Source organism: Daucus carota, chromosome 2, assembly GCF_001625215.2.
Source record: "Daucus carota subsp. sativus chromosome 2, DH1 v3.0, whole genome shotgun sequence".
NCBI classification, from domain to species: domain Eukaryota; kingdom Viridiplantae; phylum Streptophyta; class Magnoliopsida; order Apiales; family Apiaceae; genus Daucus; species Daucus carota.
In genome coordinates, this window is record NC_030382.2 from 40,198,467 (window position 1) to 40,216,711 (window position 18,245).

General features: G+C 34.5%; 2 protein-coding genes across 2 annotated transcripts; one reads left to right on the plus strand and one right to left on the minus strand.

Annotated features, from left to right (window-relative positions):
* Positions 1 to 1,878: 1,878 nt before the first annotated feature.
* LOC108206330 (cationic amino acid transporter 6, chloroplastic) lies at positions 1,879 to 6,644 on the minus strand. The gene is made up of 5 exons (XM_017376590.2): positions 6,113 to 6,644; positions 5,576 to 5,801; positions 5,142 to 5,490; positions 4,560 to 4,794; positions 1,879 to 2,689 (listed from the first exon to the last, which is right to left on the minus strand). The coding sequence occupies exons 1-5, from the start codon at positions 6,516 to 6,518 to the stop codon at positions 2,121 to 2,123; spliced, it is 1,785 nt and encodes a 594-aa protein (XP_017232079.1). The 5' UTR covers positions 6,519 to 6,644; the 3' UTR covers positions 1,879 to 2,120.
* A 6,610-nt stretch (positions 6,645 to 13,254) lies between these two features.
* Positions 13,255 to 17,317, plus strand: LOC108206073 (uncharacterized). Its single transcript, XM_017376254.2, has 4 exons — positions 13,255 to 13,408; positions 15,130 to 15,219; positions 16,303 to 16,570; positions 16,886 to 17,317. The coding sequence occupies exons 1-4, from the start codon at positions 13,366 to 13,368 to the stop codon at positions 17,199 to 17,201; spliced, it is 717 nt and encodes a 238-aa protein (XP_017231743.1). The 5' UTR covers positions 13,255 to 13,365; the 3' UTR covers positions 17,202 to 17,317.
* Positions 17,318 to 18,245: the final 928 nt, after the last annotated feature.

The window sequence follows — 18,245 nt, forward strand, 5'->3', positions numbered from 1 at the left end:
ATTTTTCAATTGAACAGAAATTTTCAAATTTCATTCTTTAAAATTAGATTGTGGGACATTCAAACAAATAACAGCGAAAACAAAAATATAAAATATATAACTAATATAGTGAGACATTTATCGGTCCAAAATACCCAACTAATATGGGCTTGCTAATGATCTACCCTCATGTAGATTCTTGGCCCAAATGTTTCACCGTCTATGGGCTCACAAGATTATATTTGATTTATTGAAGTTATTAAACATTGTTGATCTAAAATGTTTATGGGCTTGTCTATCATGTCCAGAGGCACATGGTAGGGTCGAAATTTTATATGTTTGGAATGTGGTGGTTGTACATGCAGAGATCTATTATTATTAAAACATGAGAGTTAATAAAAATGAGTTAAATTTATAAAATTTTACTCTTATCATCCGGAAAATCCCGAATGTTTATATAGACATTATTTTTGCACTAAGATATGACAATTAACATATATTTCTCTTATCGCCAGTCTTGTTTGGAAATTTGCCGGTCCTTTTAGTTAAACAAAAATATTTTAATTTTATATGTTACATTTAATGACGATGAGATTAACTTAATATAAAAGATTATGAGAAATATACTTTTTGAAGAAATATTGTTGATATTTTTTGCTAAATATATTAAGTTTTTTTTTTTTGCAAAATTACATTGTTGATTTTAATAAAAAAACATTAAAATGGAAGAGAAAAAGTACTAAATACTCTCTATTATTGGACCAACGTATCCTGCAGAAGTGCACGAGTAAGAGTCACTACAAAAAACAAGTTGAACTTGTGACAGAAAAAAAACAAGTTGAAGTGAATAATAAATACTCCAATTGGATGCAGGCTATATAAATGGATAAGAAGAGATGGGAGCTCTGTAGACTTCAGAGATCTGGACAAATCATAACAAATGGATAATATGATAAATAATGAAAAAAATATTGAGACACCACACATTAGAATATAAATAAAGTTTAACTAAGCATATATTATATGACTTTGTAATTAGTAATTCATGCAGATTTCAATTGCATTCTGTTAGCCATGCAAAAGTTAGAACATAACCATATTTAATATGTATATGTATATTTATATTATCTACCAAATGTACTACAAATTAAAAACCCATAAAAAAATGAACAGAGTCAACAGAATCAACAACATAAAACCAAAAGAAAGGGCATGGAAGCCTCACTTTGTATTATGATTGCCCCATGCCTGCTATCTTGACACTTTGACAAAATATATTTCCCATGTTTTAGATAAGCCCTTGACATTGACAGAGCATCACCTTTCTATTTTCTGTTTCTACATATTATGGCCTGGCTAGGTGTCTTTTAAGCAAACCTGATGAATAATACTGACTTGATAAACCAAATTGAGTCTATATTATTGATAATCTCTGTTTTAAAAGTCGGTGATTAATCACGATTAGTCACTGATTAATCCTTGTTCCGTAGCTCACCGAACTGATTAAATCTCCGATTAATCACCGATCAATTCAATTAATCACCGATTAATCCTTGTTCCGTGACTTCACCGATTAAATCCGATTCCCGCTTTTTACAACACTGCTGATAATACATCAACGGAAAAAAACCGGGTTCTGAAATTTGAGTATCGACTTGTTTCTCCGAAAATTAGTACAAGCTAGAGGATAATATACAAATTATCTGAACAAAAAAAAGGGTAGAACTACAAAACCACCAAAAAGATTGTAAGTTGTTTACAAGGTTTACTCAGTTTCAGTTCACATGGTTGGCATCAGCAGCATTGCAGTTTCAGTTCACATGATTTATGCAACTTTTGCATGTTCAGCAGTTGTTCAAAGTTACTTATCCAGAATAAATTTTGCAAAAGGAATCTGAGTAAGGTAAAAGAAGTAACACTGTTATTCCAATGATCAACTTTATGATTCTCTTTGATTTTCATGATTACTCATTTTTATGAAATCTCCGAGACTTGGTCCTACCAATTGATGGATTACATAAACAAAAATGCAAGAATTTCAACTTATACTTGCAACCAGACCAACTATACAACTTGCAGTCTATCCTAATGCATTTTATGCATCCATCAACAAAAAAACTAAAAGTCAGAAAAAATGGTATTTACACTTTAAAGTAGTATTCCTCATCGACAGTTGATTCTGCAGATAAGTCACTACTCTTTTGATTAAGACCCCCATTTTGTTCGGCATCAAAGCTGGCATGTACACTGTATAGAACATATACAAGCACTATAACAACCGAAAAGAATCCGAACCGCACGTATGATGGTCGGTCGAGAGCTCCCAACAAAAATACGTTGAGGAAGATTGAGATGGATGGTATCCATGGCATTAGTGGAACCCCCCAAAACTTGGCTTGTCGTGCTTGTGGGACCATGTAATGAAACAGCTGTAGAATACCGATAGCCATTGCTATGCAGATACCGAGCATGAAGGCCTTTGGCTTGCCCTGTGGTGCAACATGCCAGAGGATGCTAAATATGATGGCTGTTAGTGAAAGACAGAAAAGGAAGGACAGTGTAGGCCATGGATTTGTCGTCTCCACCAGGACGTAACGCCTGTATATCACTGCATTGGCTACCATATAGAACACAAATAGTGTGCCAATGGATACAAGGTTGAGGAGGATGCTCATATCAGTGAAAATAGCTATTGCTGCAGTACAGATTCCTGAAAAGAAAAGCATATTTGAGGGTGAGCATTGCAAGTATAATACCTACACAGAAACTACATTTTTAAATGTAAACCATATTATACGATGAGACTTTGATCTAGTTGCAATCAAGTAGTCGTATATAGTCATCATGTGTATTCAACTCAAAAAGAATTTCAGATTGCAAAATCTTCAGAAGGAATAAAAATATGCTGGTCAAGACTGAAGAGGCCATTACACTAACCAACCACTAGTTGATATTCTTATCCTCATGTTGGTGTTCATAAGAATAGAACTACCCAAACATATATATTCTCTCGAAGTAGAGCTGAGATAAGATATGTACCATTAGGATTAAATATGCCGAAAGGGCTGAGAATGACTGGTGAGGTCATCTCATGAAACAAGATTCAAAGTGAATCAACAGTCAATAAGCAGTATTTTTAGTTCCAAAAATAATTTAAAAAGAGAGCAAGTGGGAAACAAAAAATGAACCAAACAGTTTTCCACTATATATTAAAGGCTTTATTCAAGGAAATTGTCCACAAATATCATCAGAAATGGAAAGCTTTTCCCAAACTAAACATATAATTCCTTTATCAAAACAGGAGTCAACATCTTATAGAGGGACCTTTTCAGATATGTGCGTTAACTGATATCAAATTTGAAGTACAAAGTTAGTAGAGACCTAATATCCTCCTCTCAGGTCACTTCCTAGAATCAATCTAAGTTTTTTCCTACCCAATCGAATAACTGATATCTGATAGGATAGAACATAAGATCTTGACAACATGTTGGGGAATAATGTCGTCTGATTGTACAATACACAGAATAAACAGCTCAGGAATCCGCAAAAGTAGTCAGTCAATGTGAGACTAAAAAATGGACTTTTACTGGTATAACAAAGTAATACAGTTAACAAGCAAGAAATCACAAGTGCCAAGAAAGTAAACCCAACCACTGGTGCACGTGAAAAGCCTACGGTATTGACTCAAACTCCAATTTTATCTGAAAGTAATAGTAACACTAACAAATTCCAAAGCGCTAAACGTCGGTGAGGCGTGCACATTTCAGGATCAGAGTTCTTCTTTGCAAAATTCTGATGCAAAATAATTGAGGAAGAAAATAACAAACAGTAAAACATGGACAAGATAGTGACTCCATTTTAAATATGGTCTAACTGTTTAAAGAAACACTAGTTGTCACTTTCCCCAGTACTATCACAATTTACATTATATTGTCTGCTGTTGTCGCATCTTGTAATTTTTTCAGCATTACTTACTTGTATATTGATTGTGATATCTGTTGCTTGATTTATTTTAATCACCATATAGTAAATACAAGTATCATGTTGAGCAACAAGACGTGCCCAACAAATTACTTTCTCATACAAAACGTAAAATATTATTAAGGTTTCATGGCTCATAAGTTTTAACTCTCCCCTTTGGCCTGCATTGTAAATTGAGGGTGAAGTGTCTCTTGAGGAACTTACAGAGACAATAGTACAGTTGCATATTTTAACTAGATCTGTCCACAGAAACATTACACAGAGGCAATAACTTTGGCCCATGAAGATTGATTACTGTTCTATCTTTAACACTAGCTCTACAAAACTCTACTGTCAGAAGTGATATATATGATAAGACAGTGGACCCTAGATAGGAAAGTTGAGGTTGATGAGTGATGAATGACAAAATAAACATTTGAGATAAAAGGAATGCTCCAACTGAAACGGTTAATACTGTAGGGTCCTAAAGGCACAACTAGAAAAACAAACAAATAAATGAAGTAAATAACAGAATAGAGATTAGAGGACACAGCGAGATTCACACATTCCAAGGTTCACACTCGGCCCATACTTAGACAGTAAGGAAGATCAAGACATACCAAGGAACGCAGAAGCATTCACAGGCGTTAATGTTCTCGGATGGACCTTGGCGAACCACTCGGGGACCACCCTAGACCGTCCGATCATGCACATGTACCGAGCTTGACCCAACATTGCAACTAGCAAGGATGTTAGTATTCCAAAACTGGCACCAGCCCCTATCACATTTGATACCCAGTGCCAGCCATCTGATTTGCCCTTGAATGCTGCTGAAAATGGATCACTTGGATCAATCTGCATGACCCACCATGTGTAAAAGAGGTTCAGTAGTGTACTTTGACAAAATGCACAATACACTTGTACTTGGATAGTTGAACATCGCATAAAACAAGCTATTTGAATTACAGAATTACTTCACATGCTGACAAATATATGAGGTGCTCAAAGGCTATGTAAATGTTTGCACACATGGGTTGGTCTATGGCGGGGCACTGCAGCAAAATGCCCCGCAAAAAATGTTCACTTTTTCACAATAGCTTTTCTGTAAGATATTGAAGTGCCACCACTAAGGTAGGAGGTAAATATCCGTAACTAACATGAAATATTATGAATAGAAAAATAATTATATACTAATTATTTACCATATCATAAGGAAGTAACATTGACATTGAAGCGGCCATCAAACAGTAAAGGACAGTAACAATAATAACTGAACCCGAAACTCCAATAGGGATATCCTTAACCGGGTTCTCAACTTCCTCTGCCATTGTCGAAACTGCATCATATCCAATATAGCTCAAGTACACAAGAGCCGCCCCATTGAAAACGCCAGCAGCTCCATACGGAAAGAAACCACCACTGTGCTGAGGCTCAGCTGGAACCGTAAAATTCTTAACATCACCCCTCATAAATCCAATAACTATAATAAACACGATAAATGCAATGTGGAGGGCTGTGAACAACATGTTCACCAATGAACTCTCTCTCGTACTGTAAAAAGCAAAAATCACGAATTAATTACCATAAAAATTTAGAACAAAAGAAAAAATAATGTAATTCGAGTTAGTTGAGTGACCTGTAACAGATAATTAAGGTTAGAATTAAGACGATGACAACGGAAATGAAGTCGATTTGATTGAATCCTTGCGGCAAAACAGAAATTGTCAGTCTCCATTTAGTTTCTGACGAGGACATACCAATGGCTGCCCCTAGATATGTGGTGAGACTTCTGGCCACGGCAGCGTTCGACAAAACATAATCTATTATCAGATTTGCACCTGTGAAGAAAGCCGCAAATTCACCTGAACAACATCCACAGATTATAACACATTAGTATTTCAGGATAAGTACTCCCGTAACATCAAACCAATCTAATCGATCAAACCGAAATTATATTGTATTCTAACATTCCGGTCTCGGACCAGACAAGGGGTGGTCCACAACGGTCCACGTTACGGACCACCACCACCACAATTTTAAGAATAATATTTCCTGAGCGGTTTCAAACCCGAGACCTCGTCCAAACATCATTTTCATCCGTTTCCGCTCTGACAATACCTCGAATTTTAACTCATATAAAACATAAATTAGAACAAAATTTAAAAAGTCTCACCGAACGTAACACGAATATAGCTAAAAGCGCCACCAGCCACAGGCATTTCCACAGCGAACTCCGTATAACAGAACGCCGACAAAAGCGCGCATAGCCCCGCAATAGCGTACGACAGCACAAGCGCGGGCCCCGCGAGCTGACTGCTCGCTTTCCCCGAGGTGATGAACACTCCCGCGCCCACCATTCCCCCAATCCCGAAGCAAATAAGATCGTACCACCTCAGCGTCCTACGTAGAGTGGGCCCCGAGATTTCACGTAACCGCGTGGTCTCCTCGGACGACGTCGAAATGGAGGCCGCGCGGCGGCGCACCCGCCGCGGAGTGTCCGACAAGGCACGTAAATAAGTCTTGAACGAAGCGAACGAGGAGGAAGAGGAGGCGACATGGTTGGTCTCCATCATCACCATTTGGCCTCTGGCTCCTATGTAGTTGTGTTGTGAGAGTTGAGTTGTTGTAAGAAATATTTATGTAGGAGAGATGAGATGGAGATAGGATGGTAATAAATGTGAAGGTAGAGGGATAAAGGGGTATGGCTTTATAGATGGATAGAGTGAACAGCTTTTTGTTTTTTTTTTATTTTATATTTTTGTGTGTTGTTATGGGAAAATATTTAAGATATGGATATCTACGATTTTTATTTGTTTATGGAATATAATAAGATGAGCGTGTGCGAATTCCCCCGGTTGCTGTTCGAAAACTTTTCGATTTTCATGTCCCGATTTTGTTGATGGATACTAAACTGCAATTGCAGTGGGGTCAATCTGATATGCGGTTTCTTTGTGGACGTTAAACGTATGCAAACGGCTGGTTCAACTCTATGTACTCTTTTCTTTTTTATGATCTACCTAGCTCTAGCTCTGTTCGATTGAAATTTTAAATATTTTTTTATTATTTATAAAATTTGAGAGTATTTAATTCAAATTTTAAATAAAATTTATCAGAATCTTGATATATTTAATTGAAGTTTTAAATTATTCTACAAGTTAGATCCGGTAATATTCAATTAAAATTTTAAATTATACCTAAAAATCCGTTGATGTTCAATTAAAGGGTGTATTCGATTGTGATTTTAAAGGATTTTTTCCATACATTAAATCCGAGGGTATTCGATTGAGATTGTTTAAAATCCAAACTATTAGGGTATTCGGTTGGGATTTTAAATTATACTACTCCCTCCGTCCCCCTCAATTGTTTACATTGGAGGGGGACACGGAGACCAAGACAATGTATGAAAAATGAGTAAAGTTAGATGAAAAGTGGGTAAAGTAGTGGGACCTATCAATATTTAATAATAGATTTGAGATAGTGGAGGAAAGTAGTGGGTGTAATAGTAGTTTTTATTGTTAAATATGAGATAGTGGGGGAAGATAGTGGGTGTAATGATGAGAAAAACTTACTATTTATGGTAATGTAAAGAAATGAGAGGGACATTCCAAAATAGTAACTGTAAACAAATGAGAGGGACAGAGGGAGTACAAAATCTGGTGGTATTAATCAGGATTTTAAATTATATTAAAATATGATATTCAATTGAGATTGGTAAGAATCCCTTAAAATCTTATAGTATTCAAATGTTGAAGTTTTTTTTTAATTTCATAAAATGATGAATTTTGTGAGATTCGTTACTGTATTTTTAGTTTTTTTGAAATCCCATCAAAATCCATGAGATTTGAAGCACAGTGCTTAAATTCTAAAGAACCTATATCAAGTTGGCGACATTTTTGTCAAGAATCTGCACAAAATCAAAATCACATATAATCCATTAAAATTCATTAAAAACAATCTATTAAAATCCAAACCGAATACACTCCGGTGAAAATTGGGGCGGGTTTGGGGCAGAGACTTCATTTCCCAGCCCCCGCCCCATATATATTTTTTGCGCCCCATTCCCCGCGAGTATAAAATTTTAATCCCCATCCCCGCTCCACTAGGGATTTTAAATATTTCCGCCCCAACCGTCTTGCCCCGCTCCAAAATATAATTTCAGATAGTTGCTTAAAAGTGTAGTAATTTCTTTTTCGCGAGAATTTAATAATTATACTAGAAAACATATTTTCCTGACAAAAAGAAAAGAAAAGAAATACATACGTGTCATTTAGCCAAAAACTAAATAAATACATGTGTGTTAAATTTGGAAGCGGGAAATTACTCTCCATCACTATCCCATTACCAATACTAACAGGGCGGGTCGATACCATTCGGGACGGGTTTCTCATTTCCCCCCACCCCATTTTGAACCTTAAAATACACCACTTTAAATTATTCAGAATTCATTAAATCTGATGGTATTCAAATTATGATTGATTTGATAAAATGATGGATTTTGTAGAATTTTTTTTAATATATTTTAAGAATTTATCTTTTATGCTTAATGTTAAAAACATAAGCGGGTTGTAAACAGTTGCTCAGGCCTGGCTGGTCACTGCGACCCCATACAGTGTTACAGAAATCGGGAATCGGATCTAATCGGCTGAGCTACCGATTCAGGGATTAATCGGAAATCAGGGATTAATCGGAAGGATTAATCGGAGTGAAAATCGGATTTAATTTAATATTAAAATATTATTTAATATTTAGTTATTATTATATTAGTTATTTAGTAAATAATATATATACTATATTCATAAACTCTATTATTGATCATATTTAAAATAATATAGTATTTTAATTTTTATAATTTATCATATATACTTCCATTAAGAAATACTCCCTCCGTCCCGGTCATTTCTATACAGTTTCCTCTTTGGGACGTCCATCATTTCTAGACATTCCTAAAATAGCAAATTTTAATAATGTAAAACACTATTACACCAACTACTTTCTTCCCTTATCTTCATTTTATAATAATATAAATACTATTACACTCACTATTTTCCCCCACTATCACAAATCTATAATTAAATATAAATGGGTCCCACCATTTTACCCACTTTTCATCAACTTTATTCATTTTTTACACTTTTTCTTGGTCTCCGTATCCACACCCAAATGTATACAACCTATTGGGACGGAGGGAGTATATACAAGGATTAATCGGATTTAAAAAATCGAATCGGTGGTCAACCTTGCAGGGGATTAATCGGTTAAATGGGGAATTTTTAGAACAATGTCCCATAGAAGATGGAGCCCAAGCAAGAATATAAAAAAGACAAAATAAACATATGAGATAAGGAAGGACAGTTTCGGAAGTGAAACGGTTTAAGAAATGGCAGTGTAATCGAAGGGACACTAAAAAGGCAGTCATAATGAGACTCACACATCCCAAGATACATACACACAGGAGGCTACCAAGAAAGGCGGAAAGCTCTCAGGAACCATCCAATCAGCCTCATGTGCCTCAGCAGCTCAGACCCCGCCGGCATCTCTGTTGCACGTGGCCGGAATTTTACGCTTTCTCCGACGTTAAACATATGTGTCTCCATACATTGTATCTGCGTTCACGCTACCGCTACATATGCTTCATCAACCGGTTTTAGTGTTCGAAAATACGCTCAAAATAAAAATTTAAAATGATTGCCAATTTATTGGAGTAGTTTGTGTATTCAATAAACTTTTGTTATTTTCCGTTTAAGAGGAGTGTAAACAAACTTTAAATTATTTATAATTAAATTTTTAAATGAAATAATTTTATTATATAACTAGAACATTTTAAATAGGGTCTTTCTAATGTTTCTCAGCAACAATTATTTTTTTGAGATAAGGGTTTTTATTTGTCATAATTTTTATGCATGCAGATGTCATGATTATTAATGAGATTTTAGTCAACAGAGTCCTTCACGTACTCAAAAAATGACCGTTTGTGTGTTTCGCACGTGAAAAGAATATAAATATTTATTAATAATAAAAACTAGTATATCTGAATTCGGTAAGCACTGATTACCACGAAAAAACAACATAAAAAGAGCAGGTTGGGGCTGATGCCGCAGAGATAATGCATAACAAAAACTTGCTATAAGAGGAGGCACACATGCACCTTACCACCAAATTAGAAATTTGTTGTAAATATAGTAGTATTTGTTGACATTGGGATATTAAGATGCAATTATGCAAATGAAACGTATCATTCGTTTCTATGGAAGGCGGACAACTAACAAAATGCAAGTTCACTGCAACCTTTTCTTAACTTTGCAAGAAGTCTGCGTTACAATTTTGTTACGATCAAATATCGACTCGTGATCGACGTTTATTAAAATATCGCCTCTAAATCTGCTAATAGAAAGGAGATATATTAATTTAGAATAAATTTCCTTCAATTCCCTTTTCTAGTCAGCCTCACTTGAGGATAAGTGTCGCCTACTGTGATAGGATTTGCCGTCAATGTACTGGCATCATTCGTTACGAAGACAAGACGTTGTCTAATGTGGAGGCGTGGAGCTTCCCCTGCCTGGGAAGAGGTACATAGACGTATTGATATTAGTCACTTCGTCTCAATTTATAAGTCCGTTTTAGAATAAACACGCATATTAAGAAAAAAATTGGTTAGATATAATCTTATCTAATGTATCATTAATTAGTGCATTGAAAAATGAGAATATAGTTGAGTTTAAAAAAAATCACAATAAAGATAAGGATTTAGTGCATTGAGAAATGAGAATAATGTTGAGTCTCAAAAAAGTCACAATTAATATGTAGATAAATTTGTATTGAAAGAAGAGAGGGACAGGTATTTTGAGACAATTTTTTTTTCCCAAAATGGACCTATAAATTGAGACAGAGGAAATATAAATTTGAAACACATTAATAAGAAACTACTCCAATAATCCACACAATACGTCTTCTCTTCTTTTCAATCTCTATCAATAATTCTCTTTGTTTGTTTTTTTTTCTAAATAAAATCGAGTTTTTTTCCACAAAATTCGAGAAACTCATTTGGGTTTTTTCGTTGTCTTCTGTCTGAGTTATTGTTTGTGTGTTTGAGTGTCTCGCTTTGTGCGACGTGTCTCGCTTTATGCGATGTTTGTGTTGAAAATGAAGAACTCGCATCAACAACGCTTTCGGCAGGTTTATAGCCGATGTCCGACAAGTAGATAGCTAGAGTGCATTTGGAACGGTAGTGAAAATAGCGGCTCACCCCTCACAATTTCCTCTGAACTCGGTTTTTGCAACTGAGTTATCTGAACATTACACTATCTATGAAATTACTGTTAGGATCACTTATGAAACTACTGTTTTCGGGGGAGATGACGATTGGATTGCTAAAGAAACCATCATTTTTATTTTTAATTTTCAGAATATTTGTATTCAGTTAGTTAAGCTATCCGGAAATAAAGCGGCTAATCATTTAGCTCGTTTATTTGTTTTTCAATCTGGTTGCATGATCAATTAAAGATTTGTCCCAATTGAGTCTCTTTCGTGTATTAATGAAATCCGCTCTAATTTTGGCAAAAAAAAAAAGAAGAAGAAACTTTTCTATCGTGTTCTTTAGATTCTCTTTTCCCTTATATTATGACTAAATTATATAAATTATAATCGTCAATGTGTCAAATAAACTAATGAATTTTTGTATTATCCTAAATAATTTTTCATTATCAAAACGTTTCATTAGCAAATCGTTTTTGATTCATTACAAATATTTGCATGTGACACGTCCTATAATTAAAAGAAAGTCATACTCCCTCGCCCGTTCCTCTCGGTTGTTTAGGTTCACTGTTTGCACGTATTTTGAGGCTCTCATAAAGTATAGTTCTATAATATTTTTTTCAAAATTTTCTTTTTTCGAATAAAATTTTATATATCAAATTTTTATTCAGAGCAAAAAAATTTAAAAAATATATTATAAAACTATACTTTAAACAAGTGTTGAAAAGCGTGCCAAAAAGTAACGTAAAGAAATGAGGGGACAGAAGGAGTAACATATAATAAATTCATATTATCCGTCATAAACTCATAATATGATTTATGATTATAAATTGGATTAATTTGTCTCATCAAAAATCTTATACTAAAAATAAGAATAAAATTGATACAATCTAGGAAATAACAAATAAGTTGTTAGAAATTAATATTACTATTTCCATACTAACGTCACTCCAGTTGGTTTTGCTGTCAATGTGTGGCGCTTGGCTGGAACGTAACGCCTCGAAAAAAATTCAATAAATAAAATAGTAGAGTAATTAATCTCGCATGATGTCAATTTGGATATATTGATAACAAATTGACAACCATATTCAATAAATACAAAATTACCCGAGATGTCAGTTTATAAATTTAAATGACAATACGCCCATCTGTATCTAGCATTTAGGTCGGATGCAATTGGGTACCATTTGCATGAGTATTAAATATGGTGATTCGTTAGGATAAAAATAACTTATATATATATATATATATAGAGTTAAGTTCTATGGAATACATAAAAACATTGGAGTATTGGAGTACAAATCATAATTTTTTAGTTTGATCTTATATAATATCTTTGATTATCCAAATTTTGATATAATCTATCATTTATAAGTTGTCTTGCACATAATTGTCAATTAATCATTAATATCTTTCAACTTTAACAAGTATTAAGATGATTGTTCTGCTTATTAGTTATATTGCAGAACATAGAGTTCTATAATTTATAAAAGTAATTATTCTACCATTTGATCACGATGTTTATGTTGCAGAACATAATGTGCAGGTTGTCAAATATTTACAAATATTATTGGACAAAAAAAATTGAAATTTAGATGACTAAATTACATTTTATCAAACTTTGTACTCCAATACTCCAATTTTTTTTTACTCCATATAACTTAACTCTATATATTAATTCAAACATATGAATGTGCTAATGTAATTAATTATTTGCAAAAAGAGAAGAAGAGAAAGGAACTCGAATAAGTTAAGCTCGGCTCGTCTAATTATATATACAAAATGTGACTTCAATACAGCTCACTAATATACAAATTAAATATAAATTATTATAATTAAATACTTGGAAAATATTTATTAAATGATTATTTTTAATTTTATAATGCTAAACTAGTCGCCTTCAAATTCCTTAAAAAAAATAAAATAATCTCCATATTTGAATATTGAGCTAGTAGAAAACATGGGTGTGCTTTGGGTGTACATATTTGAATATTCCAGCCTATTTTGAAAAGCCCAACTTCGTCTAAAGGTGGCTAAGGCCCAAAGTCAAGGGACCAATACATAACCCGAAAACAAAAAGCCCAATTCATTCTACCTTGGTTAATAATTGGGGCAAATCTGCATTACTACTTGAATCGATTTGAAAATACGATTTACATTCGATATTTAAAAATCATGTATCATCCATCCCGAGGAGGCGTTCGTGGTGGCCGTGATCGTAAGTTTTCTTGCTCTTTGTTGTTAGCATATCATGATGTTAGATCTGGTATTATGTTTTGTTCTTTGATGAAATGATGTTTTTGTTAATTGAGTTATTATTTATGTTTAATTTGATTTTTGAAGTTGTATGTTGTCAATATGTATGTGATTGTTTTGTAAGTAATTGAAATTTGATAAGTTTGCACTTTCGGTAGGAAATTCTGTAGAATTTGAGAGGAGATCGTTTTTAGGTTTTTTGGGATAGGGAACTTTTACTGTGATAAGCTGCTTCGAGACTTCGAGAGCGCGATTGTGTAGTAGGTCTTGTCGTGTTGTGAGGTAAAATGTTGTCTTGGATGCTCAAATTGTGTTGAAGAGGAAAAAGGGTGAATTCTAACCCTCAGCGTAGAAAATTCTAGTTATAGAAACCTCAAGTTGTCCGACTACAGTTTATGGCCCAGTTTGGGGGATAGCGTTGCAACTTACCAACCACAGCTGAAATTTTATAACATAAGAGGTGTAGATTGTGTTTGAGAGCTTTCTTCTCGATTTACTTACACGGGAACACCTAGACATGGACTTTGTGAGCATCATAGCCTAGGCCTTTTATTTTCTCTTGTGTCTCAAGAGCGTGGACTTAAAATAATCTTGGACTAGTAAATTTAGAATGTATTTAAATATAGCCCAAAAAAAAAAAAAAAAGTAATTGTGTTCATGGAATCATGAAGAGACTAAAATTTTCTTTGCTTCTCTTGCGTTTTAGAATTTCTCAGTTATCCTACTTTTTATATCATGTGCTTTTTCTCTCCTTTTAAGACAGCCTGGCGACGAGATAAATGTGTTAACGTTAAAATTCTCCTCTTCTGGTACTCAGCAGTTAAGCTTAAGTTTTATCTTATCTTTATATCATGAAGTATTTTGCCTGAGGAGGGAAGTTGTCAACTTAATTCCATGCCTAAAATTATCAAATTCAACTGTGAGTCCTTTATTGTATATGAATTATAGTCTCAGTTACCAATTTTCATATAAAAGAGCACATTAGCTTATCACAAGATATATGTTATTAAATAGTTTATGAGGTACATTACCTAACCGAGTTGGGATTTATTTTGTTGTTTACATTTAAAAGAGTTGAAGATGCTGGCCAATTGGCTTAGGTTGCGTTTAACATTGGTATCATGTACTAGATTCTCTTTCATTTTCGACTCCCATGGTCCCTAATTTTTTTGCGTTTACAAAGCAAAGTATTTCAATAAATTTTGTAGTGAACATTGATCGCTATATGTTTGTGGAGAAAATCTCTGTACTAGTATCTCTCTTTTGTAATACCCTTATGCATATTAGAATCTGCATAGTGGTTCTTAATACATCAATGAGTATTGGATTTCAACGGATTTAATTCTTCATTCTCTAGAATAGTTTCATAGGGGATTTCATTGGAGGGGCCGTGCCTGAGTGCCTCCAGGTATGCAGGTGCTAAGGGCAAGACAAAATGTTACTGAGGTTTTTGTTCTGTATATAAATGATGTAATCCCCATCCAATATGCGAGTTTTAGATTATTAAATTATTAAATTGTGAAGCGAGTCTTTTGTTTATGGGACTATTAATCCCTCAAAACAAACATGGCCTAGGGGTATCGATTATTTTGCAGTTAAATCACCATATCTACCCTTTTTTGTTCTTTGATTTGTTTTCTCAATTCTTTCCTGCATCAACAAGTTTATTGTTTTGGTACACAGAATTTAGCTGGGATGATGTAAAGGCCGATAAACATCGAGAGAACTACTTGGGTCACAGCCTTAAGGCACCTGTTGGAAGATGGCAGAAAGGTATATTCCTGTAAACCCTTACTATGCAAAACATCTAGATATTATAGATCATTAATATCGTAAGGTGTTGGGCGACATGATTATGACTTATGTGAGTATCAATAAGTGTATTAGCCTTTTGTGACTGTATTATATGGTGCACTCTAACTATGTTAAACACATTGGTGTCTATAGTTTTTACATGATGATAACTTAAGAGACGGATGTGCTACAAAATCTTTATCGGTATCATGTCTTTGCTATAGCCATCTTTCAATGCACCGGACTTGCTTTAAACTATGAGAAAAGGATTCATTCTTTAATGATTTTCCATTAACTTGAAAATCAGTTGTGAATTTACATGGTCTTGTAGGACCTACCAATCACCTTGAACTTATCTCATTTAAAAGTTTATTAATTGGCAACTCCAGATATGTGTTTGTCTGTACACATAAGGCAGCATACTTTAGAATCAAATATAAGTATCAAGTAAAGACAATTGTAAATTTTTTATATTTACAACTTCTTATAAATTGTTTGTATAATTGTGTTTTACATGAAATTACAAAAGTTGCCTTTTAATTGTTTTTATGATTGTTTACTCTCTTTTTATAATAATTTTATGAATTTCTTGTAGACTCTACACATATATGTCCTAAATGTTATCTCATATATATATATATTTTTTTTATTTTACATTTTTAAAAAGACATTATTTGTGTATATTTTACAGTGCAAAGTTTTAATTTTGGAACCCACTCGACTTGGGGGCTGGTTCTGTACTGTTCTAACCTAGTTATTGCACCCTTGGAAGAGCTTGTTTGAGCATTAAAAAGCATTTTTTCTCTAGCTTCAATACCTCATAGCTTCAGCTTATGAAATTTAGATGAGGTTGTTCTTAAACATCCGAGGTTGCATTTTTTGCACCTAATAATTGTTTGTGTTCTTGGCTTGCTGCTAGTCATCTTGATATAGTATTGTGATAATTATAAATTCTTTAATCTTAAATTCAATTTTTAGTTAGTTATTTGTTTTTATTATATTCCTCATCCTTAGACACCTTACAAATGCTATTTATTGTTACTAAAATGTCAAATGAAACAGGGAAAGATCTACACTGGTATGCAAGAGATAAAAAGTCTAAAAGCTTGAATATGGAGGCTGCACAAGAGGAAATTCGAAGGATTAAGGAAGAGGAGGAGCAGGCTATGAGGGAGGCTTTGGGCTTAGCTCCCAAGCGTTCTTCACGACCTCAAGGCAATCGACTTGATAAGCATGAATTTTCAGAACTTATTAAAAGAGGATCTACAGCAGAAGACTTGGGAGAAGGGCATGCTGAGGCAGTCCAGGTCCAAGGTTTTGGTTTTTCCAGGTTCGACCAAGGCAATACAATGTGTTCTCCTTCTATTTTAATTTTATAGTTCACTTGCAAGTTTGCCAAGTTTTATTGATTTCTTTTTCATTTATCATGCCACAAGACTACAAGAGTCAGCAAATCCATGTCTGCCATTGGCAACGAAAAAACAACACCATATATAATCAGTGTGTTGTTTTGTTTGAACTGAGGGACTAAAGCAGAATGGTGCCGTCTAGCTTCAAAATCATTTTTGGATTGGGATTCTGAGCGGGATTTAATGTTACATACTGTTATTCATTATTAATTTCTTAAAACCCTTTTGTGCTGCAGAACACCTAAAAGTTTAGAAGAATCAGGATCGTTGAAAGCTAATCTGAATGCTGAGACACTCCCTCCATCAAGAAAACATGAAGAAGAGGTGGATGATGAAAGTGCACGAAAGAAAAGGAAGCATGAAGAGAAGAAACAGGAGAAGCATGAAGAGAAGAAACATGAGAAGCATGAAGAGAAGAAACACGAGAAGCATGAAAAGCGTGAGAAGCGACGTACCCGTGCTTCAGTTGACAAATCGAAACATTCTCGTGATTCTGATGACAGGAGGAAGCACAAGAGAGACAAGGAAAGAAGACGACATGATTCTGACTAAACCATTGTAGTTTTAAACGTACATCTTGTGTCTTCCTACTATTACATGTACTATACTTTGATGTTCCAAAACAATGTTTATTGTTATTATTCATCTGCCACAGCGCGGTTTAAATAGTTTTCTCCCTATCATTTTGATATATAGTGAATGCATGAATAAGAGAACCAATCAGATTGCAGTAAAGTAAACAAGTAATTGCATGGTTACATTTACACATACATTTGCCAAAGGACTAGAATTCATCTTCTAGAGATATTCGGTTGGTTCGTTACCCAACCGGTCCGAGCCGTCCGACCATAGGACATCAGGCTTGAGTGTTATTAGTTGTAATTGGTTTAGATTTCTTGATAGTTAACATCGGAGTTTATATGGGTTGCTCCATGGCCATTGCTATGTGTCTTGGTATTTTTCCTTTTATATTTTTATCAGTCCTGTGGTCTTTCTTATATCTGAAAGACAATTAGAGTCTTTTTAGTGTATTTTCTAGTTTTGGGTGTGAGGAGTCCTTTTCAGAGCTCTTGGTTTTTTCATGTTGTCAAAGAGTTGAACAATGAAAATAAACGGTTAGTGCCTGACCCGAATTGATCGGGTCATGTAGGAACAAGGTTCAAATCTACCGGTCTGTTAGGATGCCACAGCTGCATACATCACCGCACTTCCACTTGACACCTATCGTAATGATAAACGGCTTGTCTCGTTGTGACCTTCCCTTAAATTCTCAAAACTTTTGTCGCTCCATCCCCGCAGGGGTAGAGAACCCGTCGCTGTCTTGGCTGTGCTACTGGAGGCTCCGGGAAAGTCGGAATAGGAGAGCACTCATCTTGGGGTGGGCTTAAGACTTAGATGCTATCAGCAGTTATCCGCTCCGCACTTGGCTACCCAGCGTTTACCGTGGGCATGATAACTGGTACACCAGAGGTGCGTCCTTCCCGGTCCTCTCGTACTAGGGAAAGGTCCTCTCAATACAATTAAATTAATCGAAATTTTTTCTATATATAAATATGAAGAAGGCTAAAAAAGAGATCTTTAGTTAAAACAAAAACA